The sequence below is a fragment of the Gossypium hirsutum genome, chromosome D11 (genome assembly GCF_007990345.1).
Source record: "Gossypium hirsutum isolate 1008001.06 chromosome D11, Gossypium_hirsutum_v2.1, whole genome shotgun sequence".
Taxonomy (NCBI): Eukaryota; Viridiplantae; Streptophyta; class Magnoliopsida; order Malvales; family Malvaceae; genus Gossypium; species Gossypium hirsutum.
The window spans coordinates 65,918,808-65,946,467 of NC_053447.1; the positions used below are offsets into that span (position 1 = coordinate 65,918,808).

General features: G+C 29.9%; 2 protein-coding genes across 3 annotated transcripts; both read left to right on the forward strand.

Annotated features, from left to right (window-relative positions):
* Nucleotides 1–7,524: 7,524 nt before the first annotated feature.
* On the forward strand, nucleotides 7,525–9,116 carry LOC107963745 (ervatamin-B). Its single transcript, XM_016900206.2, has 2 exons — nucleotides 7,525–8,149; nucleotides 8,269–9,116. The coding sequence occupies exons 1-2, from the start codon at nucleotides 7,669–7,671 to the stop codon at nucleotides 8,853–8,855; spliced, it is 1,068 nt and encodes a 355-aa protein (XP_016755695.2). The 5' UTR covers nucleotides 7,525–7,668; the 3' UTR covers nucleotides 8,856–9,116.
* A 2,106-nt stretch (nucleotides 9,117–11,222) lies between these two features.
* On the forward strand, nucleotides 11,223–25,215 carry LOC107963754 (probable leucine-rich repeat receptor-like serine/threonine-protein kinase At3g14840). 2 transcript variants are annotated; one of them, XM_041104898.1, is made up of 24 exons: nucleotides 11,223–11,543; nucleotides 11,628–11,778; nucleotides 13,658–13,727; nucleotides 13,844–13,915; nucleotides 14,023–14,094; nucleotides 14,220–15,085; nucleotides 15,169–15,340; nucleotides 19,122–19,193; nucleotides 19,317–19,385; nucleotides 19,495–19,566; nucleotides 19,691–19,762; nucleotides 19,868–19,939; nucleotides 20,068–20,142; nucleotides 20,234–20,305; nucleotides 20,398–20,478; nucleotides 20,578–20,652; nucleotides 20,897–20,965; nucleotides 21,050–21,115; nucleotides 21,245–21,304; nucleotides 21,401–21,436; nucleotides 21,510–21,556; nucleotides 21,640–22,016; nucleotides 22,155–22,353; nucleotides 23,966–25,215. In XM_041104898.1, exons 6-24 carry the CDS (start codon nucleotides 14,902–14,904, stop codon nucleotides 25,126–25,128), a joined length of 3,033 nt encoding a protein of 1,010 aa, XP_040960832.1. In that variant the 5' UTR covers nucleotides 11,223–11,543; nucleotides 11,628–11,778; nucleotides 13,658–13,727; nucleotides 13,844–13,915; nucleotides 14,023–14,094; nucleotides 14,220–14,901; the 3' UTR covers nucleotides 25,129–25,215. The 2 variants fall into 2 exon arrangements, with proteins under 2 accessions (XP_040960832.1, XP_040960833.1); XM_041104899.1 differs by lacking the exons at nucleotides 11,223–11,543; nucleotides 11,628–11,778; nucleotides 13,658–13,727; ... (3 more) ...; nucleotides 19,122–19,193; nucleotides 19,317–19,385.
* Nucleotides 25,216–27,660: the final 2,445 nt, after the last annotated feature.

The following is a 27,660-nucleotide window of genomic DNA, read 5'->3' on the forward strand; positions in this document are numbered from 1 at the left end:
TATATCTAGTTTTTTTTATATCTAGTTTTTTTATTTTTTTATTTTTTTATTTATTTACGAAAACAAATAAAAAGAGAAGGGAAGAAACTTACCTGAAACACCATCGGCCGCGTCGTCGGAGATCTCTCCATCGTCAGAATCGGCCTTGAAAGGTGGGTTTGGGAGTCCTTTTTTATTGGCTTTCGGGCCAAGGGTGTTTGACCTTCATGGGTGCTTCGAAATGAGACCGAAACACCTCTTTTGTGCTATGCCGACCACTGTGCACGATGGTGCTACACGGCGGCAATCGGCCGGAATCCCATAACCGGCGTTTGAAAGAAGGGAGGAGTTGAGAGTATATGAGAGAGTTTTTTTTATTTTTTTCTTTTGAATGGCAGAATGGGTTTCAAAACAAAAAAATTTGTTTTTTATAAGTGATGCAAAACGGCGTCGTTTAGGGCCTGTTTCAGTTGCCCCAAAACGGCGCCGTATAGGGCCATCTGTGTGCGTGACCTGACCCGTCAGGGGGGATCCGCGCGTTTTCCCTAAAGGGGATATTTGTGAAATAAGTCCCTTCATCTTTTAGGCACATTCAATGTAGTTTCTTTTAGTTTTCAATTTAGGCCTTAAGTTTTGCTTACGCTTCAGTTTGGTCCATAGACCATGCGCAGATATACCCTAAAACGGTGCCATTTCAGATGGCATGGGAATATTTCCCTTTTGACCTTGTATATCTGCGCGCGTTTAGATCAGGCCCCGACTGTCCTTTTTTTATTTTTAGATTATGTCATTTAATTTCATTTTAATTTCAATTTGGTCCTGGGTCCATTCAATTTATTTGTTTATTATTGTTATTTAAAAAAAACAAAAACTCTTTTATCTTTGTCTGTTTAAGTTTTTATTTATTATTTAGTGTAAACTATTATATATATTTTCTTTTCTTTTCTTTTAAATTTTCGTATGTATGTACATTTTCTTCAAAGTTGTTTATACTTTTTTCTTATATATATAATATTATTTATTTTAAAATTTTTTATATTCATTTATTTTAAGTTTTCTTGTATATTGTTTATTCGAACCTTTTATTATTTATTGTTCTTATAAATCATTCATCTTGGATTACTATTTACTTTAGATTGTTGTATATATATTTATATATATATATATATTATATTTTGTTTTATTTTCCTTTGATTAGTAATGTTGGTATTTAAATTAGATATATTGTGAGTTCATTGTCGTTGTGCGTACTATAATTTGCTTATTTTTATCCGTGTATATTTGTCATGCATTGATGCATCATTTTATTCATAAATTGTTATGTCATGTTCCGTTATCATTCAATTTCATTTTATCACTTCAAAGCTACGCTCGATTTTGTACACTCCAATAATAAATCATTGTATTTTGTCCTAAATAAAACAAATGCATCTCGTTCGAGTATTGTACTCGCAATTATTCAAAAAGGGTAAAGTTTTAAATTAAGGCAATATTTCGCGTTTGGAAAGTTCGAGAAAACGTGCCCTAACGTGCTGGGTTTCGATTCCTCGTTCGACCAAATGGCCAAATACCCTTTTAAACTTTCAATAATAAAGGCAATATTTCGTATTTAGAAAATTCGAGAAAATCGTGCCCTAACTTACTGAGCTTCGATTTTTCTCGCGTTGTTCCTAAATAATCGAATATCCTTTGAAAATTGAAATAAATGAGGTTTAAATAAAAAATAAAAGACAAGCTTACTCTAAAAAATACGAGGTGTCGTGTCCTAACTTACTAGATGTGACATCTTGTTACTTCGAGATTAGAAGGCATTTTCCATTTTGATTTATTCGAATAATTTTAAAATAACACAACATAAAGAGGGATCGTGTTTTTAAATTCTTTTCGAGTTTTAATTTTCGACATCAAGACATTAAGTAATCAACTAGGTACCAATTTTGGGCGTATCGAGGGTGCTAATCCTTCCTCCTGCGTAACCGATTCCCGAACTCATTTTTCTGAATTTCGTAGACCAAAATCGTTGTTTTAATAAAAATTAAATCGTTTCTTAAAAACAACCACTTTTCGAGGTGACCCGATCACACCTCATCAAAAAAGGATTGGTGGCGACTCCCATTTTCATTCTTTTTTCAAAATCCAAGTCGACCCCGTTTCATCCAAAAAATGGTGTCAACAAATCCTAATTGTGATTTCATGTCCAGGGTTGGATGTCCCTTTGTCAGTCCAGGTTGTAGGGAGAACATTCTCATCAACCCTATGTTAAAACTAATATTACTTACAAATTGCGCATCCGTGTAACTTGACGACATACCTTCATAACTGTTTCTAGCACAGAACATCAATGTTTTGAAGTTGAAATCAAAAGCACTCCTAAAATTCCGTGACAGGGTCTCCGTATTTGGGCTACCAACTAACCCCAATTGTACGCTAAAGTTGAAAATGAGGGCTAAAATCGAAGGATGCCTTCTCATTGATGATTCTAACATTCCTTGATACGAGCTTTGTAACAACGTTGGGAAACCACCACACAACTGTGTGGTTGGGCTTTTTGCTTCATGTACCTGAAACAAATTAACTAGAATTGTTGTCAAACTTGAACCACCTTCCTTGACATCGGCAAATTGGGCATATAACTCTAGTATAACATTTTCAGTAGAGAAATGTGTATCGAGCATTAACTTGACATCCATGTCGCCTTTGAGCTCAAATGTATCATATCTAACAGGATTCATTGACGTTAGATATCTATATTTCAAGCTCAAAATTCTCCTTCGGCTTGAAGTTAAGACTTTTCTTCTAATTCTTAACAAAAGCTCGTTCTATTTGATGCTCTGGTTGAAAACCAATTCTGTAGACTAGGCTGATACTAAAACGACCCCAATTTTAATGTCACAAATTTAATTGTCATAATAAATAACAACTCTAATTTATCTACTCATTTTCGGCAAAAAAAAACCCTGCTTCACATGTCTAATATAAAATTGAAATGAAAACATTATATAGAAAAATAAATACTTATTAACCAAATTCAAGCAACGACACTTACTTGAACTAATTTACTTTGATGGATCGATTTTTGAACTTTAGACTTTTCACATAAACAATCTTCTCCTTAACATGCAAATTTTCTTCTCAAAATTTAAGTATGAAAACTTCTTCATATTAATCTTCATTTGTAGGAAACTCTACCATTGAATATGAAACATAATTTAAAATGTTGTAAAAGATCAGACATGACAAGTTAAAAAAAGGCTTCTAACAACAAGCTTTTTTTTTTTTTAGTTTTTGAAGATAATAATTCTGTTCTGCCACAAAAAGGATGGGACATAAATTTTATCCTAGGATTCTTAGATTTTCAAAAATTTTATCCCGAGATTCTCAGCTATTCAGAATTCAATCTAGCCATTAATTTTTTTATTATTTTTTACTTAAAGCGTTGGGTGATGTGGCAAGCAGAGAGGGTGAAAGCGTGCCATCTGGGACGCATTTCCACTGAAAGCGCGTCCTACGGGGCACGCTTTGATCCTCTCCCCCTGCCACGTCACTCCCCTTCCTGCAAGAAGCGTTTTTACCACCTATCCCAAAATTGATTTATTTCCTTAAATTTCAAATAAAATAACCTAAAACCCTAAATATATATTTTTTTAAAATTTACATTTATGCCTAATTATTCCATTAATAAAATATAGAATTTTCTTTTTTTCTTTTTAAAAACTTCTAGGAAATCGTGCATAATCTTTTACTATTATTTCATCCTACGAAACTACAGTAAAAATCAAGTTTGGAAGCGTACTCTTATTATAGGTAGAAAATACGACACGTTTGAACCGAATTATTTTAAGTTGTTAATCTCTGACTTTTTCTAAATGAGTATAGTTTGATAAGCATGAATTAAAGATAATAAAGTAATTAGGAATATATGCAGTTACTTGAGTAATAATTAATATCAATGTGAAAATGGTTTCCCCAAAATCATGTTCCACGCCCAAATATTGACATTTAATTTGTATTTATGGAAGTGTGTATATTTCATCCCATTGAAGAGATAACTTGTTAGAAGAGCACTTAATTAATTTAATAGCGAAAACAAAGAATATTTCTATTTTCCAACTTCGTGTAAAATCTAATATCAACATCCCAACATTTTGTAATATTTATTATGTGAGTAAAAATTATTGAAAAACAAAGATATATTTATCTTTAAAATTATAAACCTTAGTTTTTCTTTTGAGCATTGGTTTAGGCTTTTTTGTTGATGCCTTGAGGGTCAATGTTCAAATCTTGATATGGTGTTTTTTAGTATTTTTTAATAATTATTTTATGGGTAAACTATATAAACAGACACTCAATTATTAGCGTGTTTTTATTTTGATCACTCAGGTTTAAAATTTTCTATTTTAGTAACTAACATTATTGAAATTTAATATTTTGGTCACTCTTCTGTTAAATCACTAACAAGATGTTGGGGTGATCTTTTTTCTTGGAAAAATAACAAATTTAACCTTCCAATATTTATAGATTCTATTAATTTTGTACCAATCCTGAAAATTTTAACAAATTTAACATTCAACTTTACAATTATGTCAATTTAGTCTTGACTCTTAAAAAATCAAATTTAAAAATTTTTAGAAAATAAAAATTTTAAAAATTTATTTTCGATAAAAATACATACAAAATTATAAAATATTTATAATTATAAAACAATTTAAGGGGAAAAACCATAAAGAAGATTTAAACAAATTTAACTTTTCCCCCTTTTTCATTTTTTTCAATATTAGCAACCACCGTTTCAGGATGGGTTAAAAACTACAACCTAAGGTCGAAAATGGTAAGAATTGATGTCTTTAGGTTGTTGCTCAAAATGAGTTTGTCAAGTGTGAGGTTGTGCTTGAGGGTGAGCATGATTAGGGATATATAGGTGAGGATGAGGTCTTGGTGACTTGGTAGGTGGAAGGCCATGTCGGTAGCTCCATAACCAATTCCTAGTTTGATGGCATGACAACTAAGGATGTCGAAATCGAGGAGTTCAAAGTAAGGGTTTTGTGACAGTAGTTGTGGGCAAAAGCGATGTCCAGCACTCCACAAATTTGGCGAGGGCTAAGGAAAATGGCATAACATATAATAAATAAAATAAAACCAAAAAGTGTTTAAAATTATAAAAATTATTTTTAAAAATTAAAAATCATTCAAATTATTAAAAGGAGTATAAAAATTATAAAAAAATATTTTTAAATTTTAAAAAATTAGTTAAATGTTCACATGTCATCCACGTGGCAATCTACATGTATGCCACGTCAATGAAGTTAACAAAAGTTAACAAAAGTTAACATTTTCATCCATTTTAGGGTGATTTGACAAAAAATACAATTTTGAAGACTAAAAGAAGAGAAAAGTTAAATGGTGGACTAAAATGAAATTTTTTTTATAAAATCGGAAAGTAAAAACAAATCATAATGCCTTTTTCATATGGAAAGAAAAGAAAATTATTTCAATTCTTGTCCTCTATTGGATGGTATCGTTCTTATTTAGATATTTTTGTAGAGTTTATTTTGCCAATCCAAATTTCTATCTCCCTTTTTTTTTTCTGTTTTCAAAATTATTTGTATTCTAACATTTATTTTAGACATAACTCGGACATGAGAAATGGTTGTATGAAATTGTGATTTCACGCCATCCATATCTTTTTCTAATAGGACAAATCAGATTTTTCCTCTTGATTTCAACATTTTCCTCCTGGCAAAATTTAAATCCAACTGAAAATGCTAAAATTCAGGAGGAATAAGTCTGATTTGTCATTCTCTTATTAGAAAGTGATATAAATGACGTGAAATCACAATTTTATACAATTCTTTCTCACCTGAATATAAGTATAAGGCTAATTTCACCAATTCACCCCTAAATTAATTTTTTAATATCAAAAGTTGAATTATCAATCATATAATTTTATCACTTTATTATTATTATTATTATTTGAAATATGAGATGATAATTTGAAGCCCTAGACAATTAATCTTGAGTACAAAAATATAATGGTAGCAATATATGCAAATCATGCGCCAATTAAGTAGGAAGTGCCGTGGGGAAACCCATTGTTTTTGTGCTCACACGTCAATAGCAAGACAGCTATTTTTTTGTAGTCTTATAAAATCTTCTGTTCAGGAAAGAGAAAACATTTATTTAATTACGCCGGGTCTCATGCAAATGGCAGCTAAGTATTTGTTAACGAAATAAATAATCAAAGTCAAAGTCTTTGCATTGCCCATAAAATGAAAACACAGACTTTTATTGAAGACCCAAGGTCAACTCTAAGTCAAGGTGTTTGCAATTTGCTAAAATCCCTATACGTCTAGGAGTGAAAAGAATATCCCTTTTCATGCCTACACTATTTTTTAAGGTGGGTAGTAATTTTAAATTTAAAATTAAAGTGTCAATGTACTGAAAAATCAATTTTAAACTGTTAGCATAAGTATTTCAAAATTTTAGTATTTGTAATTACTTTGTTTGGGTAAATATTTTTTAGAAAAAATATCGAAATTTAATAGTTAAAAAAATAATTACAAAAGAAGACTAATGATGTTAAGATTAAATAATAGAAATATGCAATATCGATATAAGTAAAATTTGAAATTTAAGGTTTTTTTTTTATAGTAGTATCACGTGTACTAAAATGAAAATAGGTTTTTTTACCATATTAGATGGGGGTAGAATAAAAATTTTGAGGTACTCAAATCATATTTTGAAATTGTTTACAAATTGGCGTTTTTCATTATTTTTTACCAAAATAAGTAAATTGATGAAAATTGTAATAGAAAAACAGAAAGCTTGTGCCTTTCAAAGCAGATTTATTTTTGACATGGAAAGTTTGGAAATATTCATAGGAGAAAACAACTTAGATATTTATTTCTTAAAAGACTTCATGACATGGAATGGTTAGGAATATTCATAGGTGAAAACAACTTAGATATTTATTATTAAATGATTATACTTTGGACAGAAGTGTCCAAAAAAAGAGAAGTGTTTATAGATAAAATTGGGATCAATTTCTAAAACAATTTCAAGCTTAAATTTCACCAATATGTTTTATTACTTAAATAACGATAAAATATTGCGAAATATAGTAATATTAACATATTTTATAATTAAAATTTAAAAATATGTTTTCTTATTTTATTTAATTTTGAATTAGCTTATCCAAATTTTAAAATGTTTTGTCTAGCTATTTGCAAATTAATCCATCTTTCCCAATTTTTTCCATGTTAATTTAAGATTATATAATTTGATAGGATGTGTTGTCGAATTTAGATTAAAATTAGATGATACGACCAGTTCAACTGATAACGTATAATTGAAAATAATGTAAATTATTGTCAACCAATAAAAAATAAAAATTGAGATGAAAACTTTTTTTTACTGCCGAACCCATATTAAACCTCTTGTATTAGGAATCGATGATTTAAGTCAACAATGATATGGTTCTTATCACTTTGTTGCTAGGAACATGTACAAAAATTCTCTTCCGAGTTCCATCATTCATTTTTCCAATCGATATGCATGAAAAGTCTTCATAATTTAAAGTCCAATAGAAAAAAAGGGAACGCGTGAAAACAAGCAACAATTAACTCTTTTGATCATAACATTAAAAAAATTAAATGATAATAGTATCTGTTTGATCGATTATAAATATCTACCATGGGGCTGCTCACTTCTTCACTACTTCCCAATTTCTTACCAAAACTCCTCCTCTTAGAAACAATGACTAATTCAAACTTTGTCTTGCTTTTCATTGTCGGGATTTTAGCAACTCAGGCAATGTCTCGCACTGTGTATGAATCAGCCATTGCAGAACATGAGCAATGGATGGTTAAGCATGGTCGAAATTACAAGAACAAAGCTGAGAAAGATAAACGCTTTAAGATATTCAAGGAGAACTTGGAATATATTCAGAACTTTAATAATGCAGGAAACAGAACATACAAGTTGAGTATTAACAAGTACTCGGACTTGACACATGACGAATTCGTCGCAGCTCGTACCGGATACATTAATCCAGGCAACACAATGACATCTATGGAAACATCGTTTCGCTACGCCGAGTTTACAGATGTTCCGACAAGCTTGGATTGGAAATCGAAAGGCGCTGTCACCTCTGTTAAGGACCAAGAGCAATGCGGTAAGATTTTATAACTGCTTGAAATTCTTTGCGCATATCTCAATACTTTAAAGTTTTCAGTTCTTTTTCCTAATGAATTAAACACTTTAACCTATTAAACGTTGGCATTTTGTTGTTAGGGTGTTGTTGGGCATTTGCTGCAGTGGCAGCCATGGAAGGTCTGAACCAAATCACGAACGGAAACCTGGTCTCATTGTCCGAGCAACAAGTATTGGACTGCAGCGGTAATAGCAATGGTTGCAACGGTGGTAACAAGATAGAAGCCTTCAAATACGTCATTCAGAACAATGGATTAACCAAGGAAGACAATTATCCATATCAAGCTATGCAAGGAACTTGTGACTTACAAAAACAGGCATCCCAAGTTGCCCATATCAGCAACTATGAATCCGTACCTACCAACAGTGAGCAAGAGTTACTTAAGGCTGTCTCGAACCAACCAGTCGCAGTTAGCATTGAAGGTAGCGGAACCGATTTTAGACATTACAGCAGTGGGATTTTCAATGGATACTGCGGAACTAATCCCGACCATGCTGTCACTATCGTTGGATTCGGGACCAGCGACGATGGTACCGATTACTGGTTGGTGAAGAATCAATGGGGTGAAGATTGGGGAGAAAATGGATACATAAGGATGCAAAGGAATGTGGCCGACTCCCAAGGTCTTTGCGGGCTTGCCATTAGACCAGCCTATCCAACCGCATAAATATTCATACAATATGGGCATTTCCTTATGTTAGGGATATCTTCAAATATATGAAATAAAAAGGAAAGAAATGGTTATTTTAGGATCCCAACTCAGGACCCTAATTTAGGATAGTTTTGAGTTTATTTTCCGATATATGTATCATTTGCTTTTAGAAGGTTTCATTGCAAAATGGCTTGTGATTGAAGTTTGGAAGAGCAAAATCATAAATGTTCTTCATATAGAAGCATTATTATGAATTTTGATTTTAAATTTACATAATTACATTTTAGTATGTATTAAATAATATGTGTTACACTATCTTCTTTTTTTTATAACTAATACTTTATTATCCAATAAAAAAGAAAAAAAAAGCTACAATAATATCTCTATCAGCAAAAACACCAATATCTATACATTCGATCCCCAATTTTGTATCAGTTCACTATTTTTTTTGGTAAGTCATATATGGTATTATTGAAAAGAGACATTGTACAAAGCATGTCACAACACCAAGCTTGACTATAAGTCAGCAACACGTTAATTACACCTCATAAAGCGAGTATAAAGACCTGCTTCTAAGATTGGTGTAGTATTAAATATTTGGTTTTCACAAACAGAGTTAGAGATACATAAATATAATAAAATATTAAAAACAAATATTTAAAAAATACGTAATCTGTCTGTGAAATAAAATGTATATATTTTACGCCTCTTAAAATAAATATTAATTCACATCTGTTAAATTAATTTATAGTTACGCCGGATGTCATGCAAATATAACATAGCCATAAATGAAAACATATATATAGACTTTTGTATGGCCGTAAATGAGAACACATTTCTTAACTAAGTCGTCGAAGTCTTTGCATGATAGACTTCTGTTGACAACCCAAAGTCAACTCTAAGTCAAGTTATTTTTGCTATTTGCTAACACCTTGGCTAAAATCCCTAAACGCGTTTAGGAGTAAAAAGAAGACTTTTTTTTTCATGCGCCTAAACTACTTTTTACTGTATGTAGTGATTTAGAATATAACATTATTCTTTTTTAATAGGAGAATGAATATAAACTTAAATTAATTTGTAAAATAAAATTTTTAGAAAGGTATTTTTGACTTTGACTCGGGATTAATCGATTGTTGATCTAATAGTATTTTCAAGTTTTATATTATAAATTTATTTTTAAATTTTTAAAAATGAAATGTTCTTTAGTTAATGATTTAAAATTTTATATTCTTTTAATTTTCATAATTTAACTATTTTTAAATTTTTAAACAAATATTTTTCTCAGAATATATAAGCTCTAGAAACTTGTGATAATTTAAAAATTATTTGTTTCAAAACAATATAATAAAAAATTTAAAAACTAATTAAAAAAGAATATAGAAATTTATATATTAGAAATTTTTTAAAAATTTTAAAATAATTTTTTACTATAAAACTTGAAAATACTTCTAGGTCAATGTTCGATCAACAACAATCAAAAGTCGGTCAACGTTCGATCAATATGTTCAAAGGATTGGTCAAAGTCAACAGTAACGCTCTAAAATTTTTAATTTATTTTTTAGAATTTTTAAAAATTTATAATTTCATTTTTATTCTTAATACATTTAGATAACACATTACATTTTCTAATTGAATTAAATTGCACGTGGCATTTTCTAATTATGCTGCATTTGAATTTTTTTTTTTAACATTAGTAGATTGAACCGATTAAAATAATTAATAATGTGATGAAAAACTAAAATGATACATGATACCATCATTTCAAACGAAAATCTTAAATTAAATTAAACTATTAGTACATCTTCTTCTCTCCATCTTTGTAAAGAAAGTATTCATTCCAGTATTATGTAAACTCTCTGTAATAAGCTATCTATAGCTGCTTTTGACTGTGTAAGCTCCTGAGTTATCACCCCGCCAAATCGAAATATCCGATTGGCTCTAACAAACCAGTGAATTCACAAGGATCCGTTTCATCAAACAGACTTCTAAGGCTTTTAGAGTTTTCTAGAATTCCATGTTTTCTATCATCGTTGAAGCATTCTAGAATAATGGGATGAATTTAATGTCTGGTTTTGCTTGTTGTTTTTGGAGTATTTTTGGGCAGCCCAAAGGTATTGTTTTATTAATCCAATAAATAATTTAAAAAATTAACAATTCATCTAGTTATAAATTTTTAAATATTATTTTTATTTAATCATTATTGAAATATCAATTCTTCAACTCAAGGTAAATATGAATAAGTAATTATTTCTCAAATTAAATTGGGCCATCTTCATAAGTACGTTTAGTTTTATTTTAATAAACATTTTTGGCTTAAATGTATATATATGGGACCTCCTATGCAAGATATTTTAACAGGATTTTCATCTGCAAAGTCATACAAAACATCCAATCACATTACAACAATTGCCTGGGATCTTATCTCCAAGTGTTCACTCTACCTCTCTTTTTCCATATTTCTCCACAGGCGGCCAGATAATTTTCTTCCTCTTGCTTTTTGATTCATTTTCAAAGAAACTTCCCAAAATTTCGTAGTGTAATATCTTTATGAAAAACCCAATCTTTTCAGCCCAAAAAGGAGCTCTGGAATCCCTCTCCAAAAATCTTCCAACATGTTCATTCATCGACTCCTTTTTGCTTCAATATTCATAGTTTATTGCCTCACAACGCTTACAAATGGAGCTACACTTCCAGATTATGAAGGTGATTCATAATATTACTCTAGAAAGAAGCTTAATTTGCTTAAATATTTCTTATAGTAAATTTCACTTTCTGTTTTTTCTATAGTGAAAGCTTTGCACCTCATTAGTTCGATATTGGGAGCGGACTGGAACTCTATTATTGATCCATGCAGTAGAGACAATAGTTGGACATTGGACCAGAATGTTACTTGTGATTGCTCCTTCAACGATAACACTACTTGTCATGTCACCCACATGTAAGCATATATATCTTATAATGAAAACTTATTCACCATTGAGTTGTGACTAAACTAACTGATTAGATGATTTTATTAAGCATATTTAAAATTTATTAGAAATGAAAGAGGGTTGAGATTTTAGAAATATGAGATACTTAAACTGACTCTATTATGTATGGGTGTAATTATCATGCGCTAATGCTTGAGAGCATGATCAAGTTACCATCCAATATAAACCTTATACTTTATCGCTTTTTAGTATCTTATATATACTGAATTTTTGGTCCATAACTTATTTCTAATGTTACCTCTTAATTGAATAGTTATTTAGACTAGTTACATCAAAATTTGATTGGGTTATTAATTTATAAAATAGTATCAAGATTTGCAACCGATTCAATTAGTTTTTTATTTTTATTTTTTAATGATTTATTTAATTAGATTGTATGGACTAGTTAGACCGACGAATCAATGGTTTAATTAGGTTGATTAGTGGCTCAGTTCTAAAAATTTTGAATGCCACATCTATTGTATATGATTCTATACGTTGAACGTTGTAATTAATTTTTTTAATTGATTAATCAAATTGTTGAACATAACTAAATTATATTAATTTATTTAAGAAAATTTTTCTAATCATAATTAGAGCTTTCATATTATATTAAAAATTGATATATTGTAGACTAATATTTTTTAATAATATTAAAAAAATAAAATCATAATTATTCATTGTACGATATACGTTACTTCATTAATAACTAAAAGTAACATTATTTAAAATAATAATTAAAAATTAATTAAAACATATAAATTATTTGATAATTCAAAGAGATAATAAAAAATTCTTCATAATTATTAAAGTATTTTTAAAAATTATATATGTAAATTAGACAGTTAGCTATTCAATTTTCTCCTCCTCCTTTTTTTCTAATAGTGAATATGTTGCTCATAATTTCATAAATTATATATAATTAATATAAGAATAAATCATATAAATTTATTTATAAAATTTTATGTATGAAAAATAATTTTGTATTATATAAAGAATTTAAAATTTGTTATCTAAAACAAAATTAATATATTTTTACATTTTTGGTTAATGAAAACATAGTAATTTAAATATAATTTAATTTAATATAATACATAACCTTTTCTATTTATTGTTATATAAATTTATTTAATAAAAGTATCTTAATAAAATTAGAATTTTTAGTTATAACTACCATGCATAAATTTTCTTATCAATTAATTTTATTTAACTAAATATTTTAAATCAAAATTTTTAGTGTTATTTATAAAATTGATAAACTTATAAATAATTAAATATTTTAAATGATAAATTTAATAATTTAAGGTATATTGGTCAATTTAAAAGTTTATTTAAATTTGTGTTTTTATATATATATTATAGAATATAGATATATAAAATATTTTTATTGTTTTTTAAAATTGTAATTAAATTTCTTTTATAAATTTTAGATTTAATTTAAAATTTTGTATATATTTTACAATTTGGAGAACATTGATAAGATGTTTTTTTAACATAAATGTTCTTTTAATAGTTCAATTTGAAATTTATATCTAATAATTATTTAGCTTTTTTCCTTTTCACGTGAGACCCATGTTCGGTAGCAAGGGTGGAGGCAGGCAGCGTATTCACTCTCGTAATATTATTTTTTAATCTCTTTTAACATGTAGAAGATTTAATGTAAACCATTTTATTTTTTAAATTAAAGAAAATCATTTTCACTTCCAAAAGAATCTTAAACCTTCTTAAATATAAAATTTTTAATTTTGATCTTCTCAAAAAAATTTATCTAATAAAAGTTTTGATTTACTGAAACTCATTTTCATTATAGATTTTAGCAACATAACCCTAACTTTATTTTTGTATCAGATTTCTCAAGGAACAAAATCTTTCGGGTACTCTTCCACCAAACTTAGCAAGTCTCTTACCTACAACAAATGTAAGGACATTTCTAAAGTTTCTTTTTCATGATATATAAATGAAGCTTATTTTTTTCAATCAACTTTTCATCAATTAATAAACTATATATCTAATAATATCTTACTTTTCTTACAGTGACCTAACTCGAAACTATCTTAGTGGCCCCATTCCTCCAGAATGGGGTTCTTCTACACGACTCGTCAGCATGTATGTTTCTTTCCTTCTTGTCTATGCATATGTAGAAACATACAATAGTTCATCTTTTGATAATGGAAAATAATGTTGCTAAATGCAAATGATGTGCTGTATTTCAGTTTCCTTCTTGGAAATCGATTAACAGGTTCAATCCCAGTAGAGCTAGCAAATCTCAGAAATCTTACGTTCTTGTGAGTTAGATTTTATCAATTTCTTTTATATAATTAAATATATAAGATGATGATAACTGTTTTTCATCTTTTTAATGAATGTCTAATGGTTAATTAATTTTATTTATTGAAAAAACATTGTGTAGAATCCTTGGCAACAATGGTCTTTCAGGAACTTTACCTGAAGCACTAGGGAATCTATCCAAAATTGAGCGATTGTAAGAGAGATTTTTTTTCCTTTTTAATTCTAGCTGGATTCCATTTCATTATATGTGCAGTATTTTTTATCATGTAAATGATTTAAGATCTATTTACTGTCTGGTTTTGCTTCTTGTTTTTGGAGTATTTTTGGGCAGCCTAAAGGTACTGTCTTGGATATTGTTTTATTAATCCAATAAATAATTTAAAAAATTAACAATTCATCTAGTTATAAAATTTTAAATACATTTTTAAAATTTTATTTTTATTTAATCATTATTGAAGTATCAATTCTTCAACTCAAGGTAAATATGAATAAGTAATTATTTCTCAAATTAAATTGGGCCCTCTTCATAAGTACGTTTATAAGTTTTATTTTAATAAACATTTTTGGCTTAAATGTATATATATGGGACCTCCCATGCAAGATATTTTAACAGGATTTTCATCTGCAAAGTCATACAAAACATCCAATCACATTACAATATTTGCCTGGTTCTCTTATCTCCAAGTGTTCACTCTACCTCTCTTTTTCCATATTTCTCCATAGGCGGCCAGATAATTTTCTTCCTCTTTCTTTTTGATTCAGTTTCAAAGAAACTTCCCAAAATTTCGTAGTCTAATATCTTTATGAAAAACCCAATCTTTGCAACCCAATTTTTTGTTCATTCAAATCAAGCAAAAAGGAGCTCTCGAATCCCTCTCCAAAAATCTCCCAACATGTTCATTCATCGACTCCTTTTTGCTTCAGTATTAATCATAGTTTGTTGCATCACAACACTTACAAATGGAGCTACACTTCCAAATGATGAAGGTAATTCATAATATTACTCTAGAAAGAAGCTTAATTTGCTTAAATATTTCTTTTAGTAAATTTCACCCTTTTTTTTCTTATAGTGGAAGCTTTGAGAAGCACTGGCAAGATATTGGGGAAGACAAACTGGAACTTTGACATTGATCCATGCAGTAGAGGCAATAGTTGGTTGGACCAACCCACACGTTATTATGCTAATAATGTTACTTGTGATTGCTCCTTCAACAATAACACTACCTGCCATGTCACCCACATGTAAGTATATATATATATATATATATATTATAATGAAAACTTATCAACCATTGAACTGTGACTAAGCTTGTTAGATTTGTTCATGGATTATATATGGTTTTATTAAGCATATCTAAAATTTATTAGAAGAGAGAGAGGGTCGAGATTTTACAAATATGTAATGATATCATTTGAACTGACTTTATTGTGTATAAGTGTAATTATCATGTGCTAATGCTTAATATTTGATATTATATGTGTTAAAAATCTAACTTAAAACTAAAAGATGAAAGTGAGTCAACTTGAAAGATCATGTACAATAAAAAAACTTAAATATTGATATGTGATAATATGCTACCTTAAGGTTATTACCTATGGTTTTTTTTTTGTAAGAATTTAAATGCATTACACTATTATTTCTTATTGGTTAAAAAATAATTGAAAAGATTTTTTATTTCAAAATTTAGTTTGTAGTGTTGATGGATTAAAGAATATACAAGTTAATTTAACCCAAAAAAAAAACCCTCAAAGTTAAGGGTTCGATCCAAACGAAACAGTTGCCAAAACAACATTTACATAAAATATGGATTTTTAAGAAAAATTATCACATAAATTAATGCACTATAAGAAATGCTTCTCTCATAAATAATTTCATTATCCTTGCTACATTGAATTTTAATTATGTAAACCCTAAAGCACCACTCATAACATAAATTTTAGATTTATTAATAGGTTATAATATACACTTAGTTCCTATACTTCGATAAAATTTAAAATTTAATTATTATATTTAAAAATTTAAAAATTAAGTCCTAATTTTCTAATCTTAAATTTTTAGTTCAATCATTATAATTTTGTTTATATTTTTGTCAAAATTTGACATATTAATTAGGCTACCATTGATGATGTTGTATATGATTTACAAAAAGAAAAAAAAAACAAATATGTTCAGTTGAGGAATTCTAACAAAAGCTAAAAAAAAAATGGGATGACTAGACTACAAATTTTAAATTAAAAGATTAAGAGGATTTGATTTTTAATTTTTAAAATATAAGAATTAAATCTTAAATTTATAAAAGTATAGAGACTAGTTCTATATTAAAATTATTTTATGTAATTCTTTTTTTTTTTGGTAAATTACAATAATATGACAAAATTCAAACAACCAATACAACTCGAACCTAAGCCACACTTGGAGTAATGAACATCCTTAACTATCAAGCCATCACATGAGGTTCTATTTATGTAATTCTTTTAATAAAAGCTAATAGTTTTTGATATGATTAATAAATTAATAACAACGAATTCTATATAAGTATAATTTTATAAAAAAAAATCTAATTGGACAATTTTTTAATATTTTAAAGATACATATATTATTAAAATATTTTTATAATTGAATTTAAATATATTATTATTTAATTTTAATTCGATAAATGTCAAATCAAAGTCCATGAATGGAGCCGATAGGTGTAGTGGGAAGTGGATAGCAACGTAGTACACCTACTTTTAACAGCCACTGCTGACTATTCAACGGAATCCACATCGCATGTTGGCTGCCGATTTCATTTGTTTGGCCCTCTCTCTCGAGCTTCTGAAAATGGTTAACAAGTTACCATCCAATATAAGTCTTCTACCTTATTGCTTTTTAATATCATATATAAACTAGCATTTTTGTTCTACGTCTAATTTCTAATGTTACCTCTCAATTACATCGACTCAATTAATCAAATCGATTAGATTAAAAATCGATTGAAAAAATTGATTGAACTATCAATCTATAGAGTAGTACCAAATTAGTTGATTCAAGATTCAATATAAATTGATTCAATTGTTTTTTTTAATTTTTTTAATAATTTATTTAATTAGATCATATAAATTAATCAAACTGATGAATTGATGATCTAACTAAATTAACTAATAGTTCGGTTCTAAAAATCTTGAATATCACATACACTGCATATAATTTTTTATGTTTAACATTTTTAATTAAAGTTTTAAATGAGGTATTTATAATTATTGTACTTATTTTTTTAATTTATTAATCAAATTGTTGAATATAATTAAAATATATATTAACTTATTTGACAATTCAAATATAATATAAGACACATTTTTGAATCATAATTAGAGCATTCATATTATATTAAAAATTTTATATATTGTAAATAGATAATTTTAATAATATTTAAAATTAAAATCATAATTAAAATATTTGTACCTTTTTTAGGGTAAACTACAAAAATAGTCACTTTTGTTTGCCTCATGTTACATTTTAGTCACTTATGTTTGAAATGTTACGTTTTAGTCACTTATGTTATTATTTTGTTACGAAGTGATCACTCTTCCGTTAAGTTCTGTTATCTCCCTAACGGTAATCCTACGTGACAGTCCAACTAGATTTTAAGTGCCAATTTGGATTTCCTAATTGGATGAGAATAGATTTTTAATTAAATAAATTTAATTAATTAAAAATTTTAAACTCTAAATCTTAGTTAAAAAACCGTTCATCTCCTCCCTTTTTTTTAGTTTTCTTTTTCAGGTGGCTAAGAAAGCTATTATCATCAGAATTTTTTATTCACCTACAAAAACAAATTGTTTTGGCTTTTCATTCTAGGATGTTAACTGGAACACCATTTTTTCACATGTTGCAGTCATTGCAGTTCATCTTATTACATAAATTTTTCGACAACCACTTGATTTTAAGTCTTAGAACATAAATTTGTCAATGAAGAAGACATACCTGGACCCTTCATTGAATCCTCTTTTGTTTTTGTAGGTGAATAAAAAATTCTGATGATAATAGCTTTCTTAGTCAACTGAAAAAGAAAACTAAAAAAAAGGGGGAGATGAACGGTTTTTTAACTAAGATTTAGAGTTTAAAATTTTTAATTAATTAAATTTATTTAAATAAAAATCTATTCTCATCCCATTAGGAAATCCAAGTTGTCACTTAAAATCTAGTTGGACTGCCACGTAGGATTACCGTTAGGAAGATAACGGAACTTAATGGAAGAGTGATCACTTCGTAACAAAATAATAACATAAGTGACTAAAATGTAACATTTCAAACATAAGTGACTAAAATGTAACCTGAGGTAAACAAAAGTGACTACTTTTGTAGTTTACCCCCTTTTTTATTGTACTTTCAAAGTAACATTATTCAAAATATTAACTAAAAAATTAATTAAAATATATAAATTATTTTGATAATTCCAATCTAGAGCTAATAAAAAATCCTAATAATTATTAAAGCATTTGCATAAATTATAATATATATATATGTAAATTAGACACATCACTATTTAATTCATAGTCTCCAAATTACACATAGGTAATTTTTTTAATATCCCATTTTTAGAAAAGAATACTAATTTGAAAGATCAAAACCACAAAATTGAATATTCTAATAAATCAATGGGTTCAAATATGCTTGCGCATTTAATTTTATTATTGATGATTTGACATGATATATTTTAGTTAATAAAATTTTATATAAGATCTTTTATTAATTATTCTGCTATCGAGAAAATTTGAATCCGGAAATGAGAATAGGCAACGTAAAACTCTTTCCCTTGATTCAACAAAGCTTAAAAATCATTTATCAATCTAAATCTAAAAAGATAAATAATACATTTGTAACTAGTGGATATTATACAATTTTAAGCAAAGTTAGTACTGAAAAAAGTATGACTTTTGATTACCAAAGTTTTACTACTCGATGAAACAAACATTGATTCTGAATGCGATTATTTTCATTATAGATTTCAGCAACATAACCCTTACTTTATTTTTGTATCAGATTACTCACAGCACAAAATCTCTTGGGTACTCTTCCACCAAACTTAACAAGTCTCCCTTTCCTTCAAAAAATGTAAGTACATTTCAAAATTTCCTTTTTCATGATATATAAATGAAGCTAATTTTTTTCATCAACTTTACATCAATTAATTAACTATATGTCTAATAATATCTTGCTTTAAACGATTTCTTATAGTGACCTAACTCGAAATTATCTTAGTGGCCCCATTCCTCCAGAATGGGGTTCTACGCGACTCGTCAGCATGTATGTTTCTCTCCTTCTTGTGTCTATGCATATGTAGAAACATAGAATAGTTCATCTTTTGATTATGAAATATAATGTTGCTAAATGCAAAAGATGTGTTGCATTTCAGTTCCCTTCTTGGAAATCAATTAACAGGTTCAATTCCAGGAGAGCTAGCAAATCTCAGAAACCTTACTTCCTTGTGAGTTAGATTATATCAATTTCTTTTATTTAATTAAATATATAAAATGATGATAAATTTTTTTCATTTTTTTAATGAATATTTAATGGTTAATTAATTTTATTTATCGAAAAACATTGTGTAGAATCCTTGACAACAATGATCTTTTTGGAACTTTACCTGCAGCACTAGGGAATCTATCCAAAATTGAGCGATTGTAAGACTGTTTTCTTCCTTTTTAATTCTAGCTGAATTTAATTTTCATTACATGCAGTATTTTTATCACATAAACGATATAATCTCTATTTACTGGTTTCTTCAGGCATCTTAGTTCCAACAAATTTACTGGTGAAATACCTGAAGTATTTGCAAGGCTGACTTCATTGAAGGAATTGTAAGCCATTCTAATTTCTAACGTTCGTTTCTACTAAATTATCTCATGTTTGAATATATATATGTTTGGATAAAGTGTTTTTTATACAAATTATTCGTAAATTTCAATATATTTTGTATTCTCAACAGTCGGATTAGTGACAATAACTTTACAGGACAGATTCCTGACTTCATATTCCAAAATTGGACAAATCTCGAACAGATGTGAGAATTTAATTTAACCTTTTCTTTATTTAGTTTTTTTATTTTTTATTTTATCAGTCAATTAAATGAATCCATCTTTTTGTAATGGCAGATATATGGAGGCAAGTGGTTTGAGTGGTCCAATTCCATCCATTAATGCCACTTTAGAAAACTTAGAATACATGTAAGCTCCAATAATCATAAAAGATGGTGACAATATTCATTAATTTAATTTCTGATTTATGTTTGTATATGGTTCTTGATATTGTTTTACAGAATAATTAGTGACTTGAATGGAGCTGAAACAAGTTTTCCACAACTATTTATCAATGTCAGTTTGCCTAAATTGGATAGACTGTAAGCATAGCTTTGAAATAAAGCAAAGATTTATTAAAGTTATAAGACATTGAGGAGTTCTAAAAGAATATTAGAATTACTTTTGTGATTGAATTACAGGATGCTGAGGAGTTGCAATCTCATTGGAGAGATACCTGCTTCTTTTGGGACGTCATTCACAACAATACATGTCTTGTAAGTAATTACACTTTTTTAATACTAAAAAATCTAGTTTAAGTTGTTCATAATAACATTAGCAACCTCTTCTCTTATATTTAAATAAAATGTTTTCATTTCTAACTTGTATTAGGACATAATTTACTTGTGAATTTTGATGCATTCTTTCTTTTGCCTTTTCTTATTTGTACTTTTGATTATTCAAGAAATAAATAAATTTTTTTTATGAGATAAAATATCATTTTTATAAAATTTCTTGTAGGGATCTCAGCTTTAACAGACTCAGTGGAAAAATTCCAGAAGAGCTTTCTGCTCTTGCTTTGACTAATTTGTAAGGATATGGTTTTCTTTTATTTATATACTCATCTGGAACAAATGGAAATAAAACAAAAACTTGATGATTTCTTTTCATTAGGTTCTTAAATGGAAACAATTTTACTGGAACAGTCCCTTCATGGATGCTTAATACAAACGTACAAATGTAAGGTCAACTTCTTATTTAATGTTGAATTCCATTTATTATATGCTTAACAAGTTTGATTAACCAAAATCAAAATTATTGCACAAACCATTTATTGAAAATAATATTCTAAAACTATTCTATTTGCAGCGATCTTTCATATAACAACTTCACAGACACTGGTGTATCAGACTGCCAACAAAATAGCCCGTAAACTTCCTCATCTAACTTCATTAGTGGATCCTTCTTATGTAAATATCTGTCATTTTTTTTTATTATAATTTTTCCTCCATTATCGACCTATAGGAACTTGTTCTCAAGCATTGCAAAAGTCAATAACACGTAAGTATTAAGACAACAACAACCATTAAACTACCTCTTTCTCTTTCATCTAACTTTATAATTGTTTTATCAGGGGAATTGTTCCATGTTTGACAAGCCGAATTAACTGCACATCAGAACGTAAGTATTTCTATTTTATGCACTAATATATACATAACACTCTATATTTTATTCAAACTGTTGTTGATTGTTTTTTTCCTCAGCTTTGCACTTTGTCCATATAAACTGTGGAGGGAGAATAACAACTGTTAATGACACCACTTACGAAGCCGATTACGATCAAGCCGGGCCTTCGACATTTTACCGAACTACCAACTGGGCATTTAGCAGCACCGGAATTTTTCTTAGCGATGACCTCCCCGACGACATCTTAGTTTTGAACAATGGACAAGTTTCTGTGGATGGTGATGAAGAAGAACTCTACACAAATGCAAGGCTAGCGCCTAGCTCTTTGACTTACTATGCAATTTGTCTCGCCAATGCAACTTACACAGTAAACCTCCATTTTGCTGAGATTCAGTTCACTGATGATCAAACTTATAGCAGTTTGGGGAGACGAATATTTGATGTGTACATTCAGGTATATTTTAATATCATTCTTGTGAGTATGTTATCCTGATTCGGATGAGTGTCGAATTTTGTATATATAAACAAATATTGCTTTACAACATGTGCTTGCATGTAAAGTAGAGATAAACGGAATGGATAAAAATTGCAGGGAAAGCAGGAGCTGAAGGATTTCAATATTGAAGAAGAAGCTGGAGGGGCAGGCATACCAATAGTAAAAAAATTTACTGTAAATGTATCCGATGGCACTTTGGAGATCCATTTCCGGTGGGCCGGGAAAGGGACAACTTCTATGCCGGAGAGAAGCATCTATGGTCCTCTTATCTCAGCAATATCTGTTTTCGATCCTGGTAGGTTTTCAACTTCCATTGACTCTTTCTGTCCCCAATTAATCTCATTGATTGCTCCAAAATTTCTTTTACCGTTTTCTTTTCCCCTAGAACTTTGATTGCTCCAAAATTCAAGTGATTCAGTCTCGTATGCTAACATCATGGTTCATACTCCATGCTAGCCCTCAAGCACTTTGTTTCAATTGACTTGATATCCAACATAAACATCAAATCATTTGAGATGAATACCTTGCAATCAAAGCTCTAGAACTCTAAACTTTTAACTAAAAAAAGAATTTTTCATGTGAAATTTCATATCGTTATTTAAGGATTATGTTGTTTTATAGCTTAAGAATGTAATTAACATCGATAATAAGACTATGGATACTATCTTTCAAAAAAATTAGAATGGGTGCTCAAATAAAACATTACCTCTAACATTTCTTCAAGTTCTACAAAGGTCTTTTTAACCACACATGATTGCTCACTTCATTGTTAAGATACCAAATGTTTTCATCTTCAATTTCTTCATTTTTGAGTGCTGAAAACAAAGTTGGTTCCTCCACGTCTTGCTTATCTTTAATGAGATAGACATTTTCTTCATTTACATTAGTATCATTTTGGCACTCTTAAGAAAAGTGACCAAATTTATAATAGCGGTAGCATTTAACATTATACTTGACATAACTTCATTTTGCTTGATCTCAAGTAATTTTGTCTTGCTCTTTCACAATTTCTACTTGATGGGTTACCGCTATCATTGTTGCAATTACTATGATCACCTCTTCCACATCTTCCTTGGCCAAAGCCTTGTCCTCTTCCTCTTTCTAATCCTCAGCGTCAACTTTTTTTATTATTTTCTTCTTGTTTATCTTTTAAATATAACTTGGTTTTTAAAACTTGCTCCAATGACTCATCTTGTCTTCCATTAAATTTTTATTCTTGATCTCGTAACTCAACTATTACTTGTTCAACTGTCATGCAGTCTAAATATTGACTCAATGACACAAAGACCATAATCAGACTTTGAAATCAAGGAAAGAAGAATCTTTACAGTCATAATTATCTTACAATGTTTCTCCATATCTCTTTATTTGATTCACAATAGCCAACATCCTTCAATAATAATCCAATTTCTTTTTCAAATTACTTCATTCACAAAATTTCAAATTCATCTTGTAACACTTAGAGCCGCACCTTCTTCACTTTGTCAACTCGTTGAAAACAACTTTGCAAAATTTTCCAAGCTTCTTTTTCAGTAATGGCATTAACCACTTTCGCAAACATCAATTCTTCTAAACATTAGTGGACGAGGTTGAAGACTTGTTGATCCTTCTTTCTTGTCTTTACCAAAACATCTTTCTCATTTTACAATAATGATACGTTATTTTGTGGAGAATTATAACCGTATCTCATTAGACTGGATAAGATAAACCAAATAATTAATAACATATAAATACATGTAAGTAAATTTGCAAACATATTCCAGAAATTTAAATTACATATCCAACCATGGATAGATCTACACCTCTTTTCTTTTTTTGATATCTTAGTAACACTTGTATATAATGATTTGAACCAAGATTTTCATGTCATCTTTGTATCTGACTTATATGTATAATTTTTAAACCAGGTTATAAACCCCCATCAAAAAGTGGTGGTCGTATCTCGACAGATACAATGGCTGGTATCGTTGCTGGAACAACGTCTGCTACTTTGTTGATTGTAGGCATCTTTTGGTGGAATTGCTGTTATAAATTAGATGATGAAGAATCTGGTGTTCTCTTTTGCGATGAATTCCAAAATGGGATGGAACTTAGGAAGTTTTCCTTGGTACAAATAGCTAAAATGACCAATAATTTCAACGGTGAAAAACTAGGAAAAGGAGGGTTTGGTGTAGTTTATAAAGGGTACTTAAGGGACTCGGATACTTATGTTGCTGTTAAACGGATTTCAAAGGCCTCTAAGCAAGGAATTAAGGAATATGCATCTGAAGTGAAGATTATTAGCCAATTAAGGCACAAGAATCTTGTGAAGCTTATTGGTCAGTGTCATGAAAAAGGAGAACTTATACTTGTTTATGAGTTAATGACTAATGGCAGCCTAGATTCCTATCTTTTTAAAGGTAAAACCTTATTGACTTGGGAAGTGAGATTTAAAATTGTGCAGGACCTGGCATCAGCACTATTCTATCTTCATGAAGAAGGTGACCGTTGCGTACTACACAGAGATATCAAAGCGAGCAACATTATGTTAGATTCTAGTTTCAATGCTAAACTTGGGGATTTCGGGCTTGCTAGGCTAGTGGATCATGAAAAAGCGTCACAAACCACCCATTTAGCTGGGACTTTGGGCTATTTGGCACCTGAATGTGTTTCATCGGGAAAAGCTAGTAAGGAATCGGATGTCTACAGCTTTGGAGTTGTGGCATTGGAGATTGCATGCGGTAGAAGATCAATAGAGTCCAAATATGAAGAATCTCAAGTTTCATTGGTGGATTGGGTGTGGGATTCATATGGAAGCCAACGGTTGCTTGATGTAGCTGACCCAAAATTAAGTATGAACTTTAATGCTAAACAAATGGAATGCTTGTTAATGATTGGATTGTGGTGCGTCCATCCAGACCAGCATTTAAGACCGTCGATAAGGCAAACAATTCAGGTTCTTAATTTTGAAGCACCATTGCCGAAGCTTCCAAGTACGAGGCCAACTGCCACATATAATGCAGAAATCACTTCAGAAATTCAAACAAGTGAGCCATGTTTTTCTGATATGAGTATTACGGTCCCGCGTTAGATATACATAATATTCAAATCGATAAAAGATGTCTATTGACAATAATATATATATCAATACATATTTAATGATTGAATGCTTTTAATATATGAAATAAATAGTTTAAATTTACACAACAATGGACAATGAGCAACAATATGGCCGAATATTTGCTAGGCCGAACGAACAAAAATACCCAAAAGGCAGACCCAATCTGCCATATTTTTGTCATTAAAAATAAAAAGAAATTAAGAAAGGGCATATTTGAGTGTTGGGCAATTAATTGAGTCATGTTTTCATGGGTTGAATAAAAAACTTTTGAGTCGGATACTATGGCTTTAGGATATAGATAAATTATGTAAATTATAAAATTTTTGGGTCCAATCGAATTATTATTATTTCTCCAAAGCCCAAATTGAATTCAAAGATGGGATTCTTTATATAATACATACAGATTTTAGAAAAATTAAAAAAGTAAAAAGGATACGAATCCTAAAAGTTTTAGGCTACCACTACCACCACTTCAACATCAGTGGTAAGCGTGGCCGGAGCAAGGACAACAAATAATATGTGATGATGAAGAGTCACCACCACCACACATGGATGCACCTCCAACGTCACTAATATCGTTTAATTATTAAAATATTTTAAAATATATTGTTTAATTATCTGTGGTAAGCTGCCAAAGGGTTTGCTTCTCTACCTTTTTGCAAATCTTTGCTGAACTCTCTTGGTAATCCTAATCAACCACCATGGTTTTCCAGTTGTGAGTACAATGTATCCCAAGCTTACTCCCAGCACCAACCCACATCCGTATCCCATCAGTATAGAAAATCTCCAATTCAGATCATCGTCATCTCCATCAAATTTGGCTGGAATTTTTGTTGGGTATGGGTCCCACTATGTGGGAAACCCATATTTTATGCCATAATGTTTTGTCTCTCTATTATTATTGAGTGTTAAATTCTCAATTTAAAAGAGAGAAAAACAGAGAGTAAAAAAAAAAAAGAAAGGCTCGTTGGAGAAAAAGAGAATAAAAAAAAATCAGTTTTTCAAGCTTGGTGCAGCAGTGATCAACTCTTCGATCGAAGGTCCATCCGTGGTTCGATTGAGCTGATTTTTGGACAGCAGCTAGGTGATAAGGTGTTCTTGACTTTGTACGGTCGGATTTTTCATCCGAGTCTTGTAGCGTCGGAAATACCCTTTTTTCAGCAGCTACGTTTTTTGGTGATGTTCTCTCATTTTTCTCTCTTTTGCTAAAGATTACATGTTGTTAGCCTTGTCGGAGTTGAATGCTTGTTGTAGGCTTGATATTGTGATCTTGTAGTCGAACATTTGATGATAGTAGAGCTCTTTATCGGACTCTAAAGTCCCGTGGTTTTTTACCCTTGATTTAAAGGGGTTTTCCACGTAAAAATATCGGTGTCTCTATTTATTTTTGTTGTGGTTGCATTAGTTGATTTGTGGTTGATTAAGGTTGCTAGAGAACATATCTTGTGCTATTGTGCTTGCCATAATTTTTGACAGGAGTTATAAGGAGAGAAAGAACACCGGTTGTGCTTTCGCTTTGTTTCGGTTGTTCGGTTTCTTCCCAACAAACTGGTACCAGAGCTTGGTTATTGTGTCAGATAATTATGGAAATTAATACGAGCAAGATGATTATGTTGAATGGCACAAATTATCAACTTTGGCGGAATAAAATGAAGGACTTGTTGTTTGTGAAGGCTTTGCATCTTCCGGTCTTTACTACTCAAAAACCCGATTCGAAAAGTGATGAAGAATGGGAATTTGAGCATCAACAAGTGTGTGGCTTTATTCGGCAATTTGTTGAAGAAAATGTTTACAATCACATTGATCAGGAGACACATGCTCGAACATTGTGGGAGAAGCTTGAAAGCTTGTATGCTTCGAGGTCGGGCAATAACAAGTTATTTTTGCTGAAGAAAATGATGGCGCTGAAATATAAAGAAGGAATGTCTATAGCTGACCATGTTAGTGAATTTCAGAGTATGATGAATCAGTTGCTTGGTATGGGTGTCAAATTTGATGACGAGATTTTAGGACTTTGGTTGCTTGCTACTCTACCAGACTCTTGGGAGACCTTTCGAGTCTCACTCATTAATTCTGCCCCACAGGGTATTATTACTTTGGATTTGGCTAAGAGTGGTGTGTTGAATGAAGAGGTTAGAAGAAGATCTCAGGGTTCTACATCACAGTCCGAGGTGTTGGTTATCGAGAACAGGGGGAGAAACAGAGACAAAGATGGAAAGGGTAGAGATAAAAGCCGAAGCAAGTCAAGATCGAGATACAAGAATCTTGAGTGTCATCATTGTGGTAAGAAAGGTCATATCAAGAAATATTGCTTCAAGTGGAAGAAAGAGAACAAAGGTGGTGGTGATAAACACGACCGGAATGACGATGAAAAATCCGAGCGTGTTGCTACTGTTACTCGTGAAGATTTGTTAGTTATTTGTGATGAGAATTTGGTCAACCTAGCATGCGACGAGACTAGTTGGGTGATTGATACTGGTGCATCACTTCATGTCACGTCGA

Coding starts and splice junctions, on each gene's coding strand:
- LOC107963745 (XM_016900206.2), top strand. CDS start 7,669: ATGGGGCTGCTCACTTCTTCACTACTTCCCAATTTCTTACCAAAACTC. Junction 8,150..8,268: donor TAAGGACCAAGAGCAATGCG/GTAAGATTTTAT, acceptor TTTTGTTGTTAG/GGTGTTGTTGGGCATTTGCT.
- LOC107963754 (XM_041104898.1), top strand. CDS start 14,902: ATGAAAAACCCAATCTTTGCAACCCAATTTTTTGTTCATTCAAATCAA. Junction 20,143..20,233: donor TGGACAAATCTCGAACAGAT/GTGAGAATTTAA, acceptor TTGTAATGGCAG/ATATATGGAGGCAAGTGGTT. Junction 20,306..20,397: donor TTAGAAAACTTAGAATACAT/GTAAGCTCCAAT, acceptor ATTGTTTTACAG/AATAATTAGTGACTTGAATG.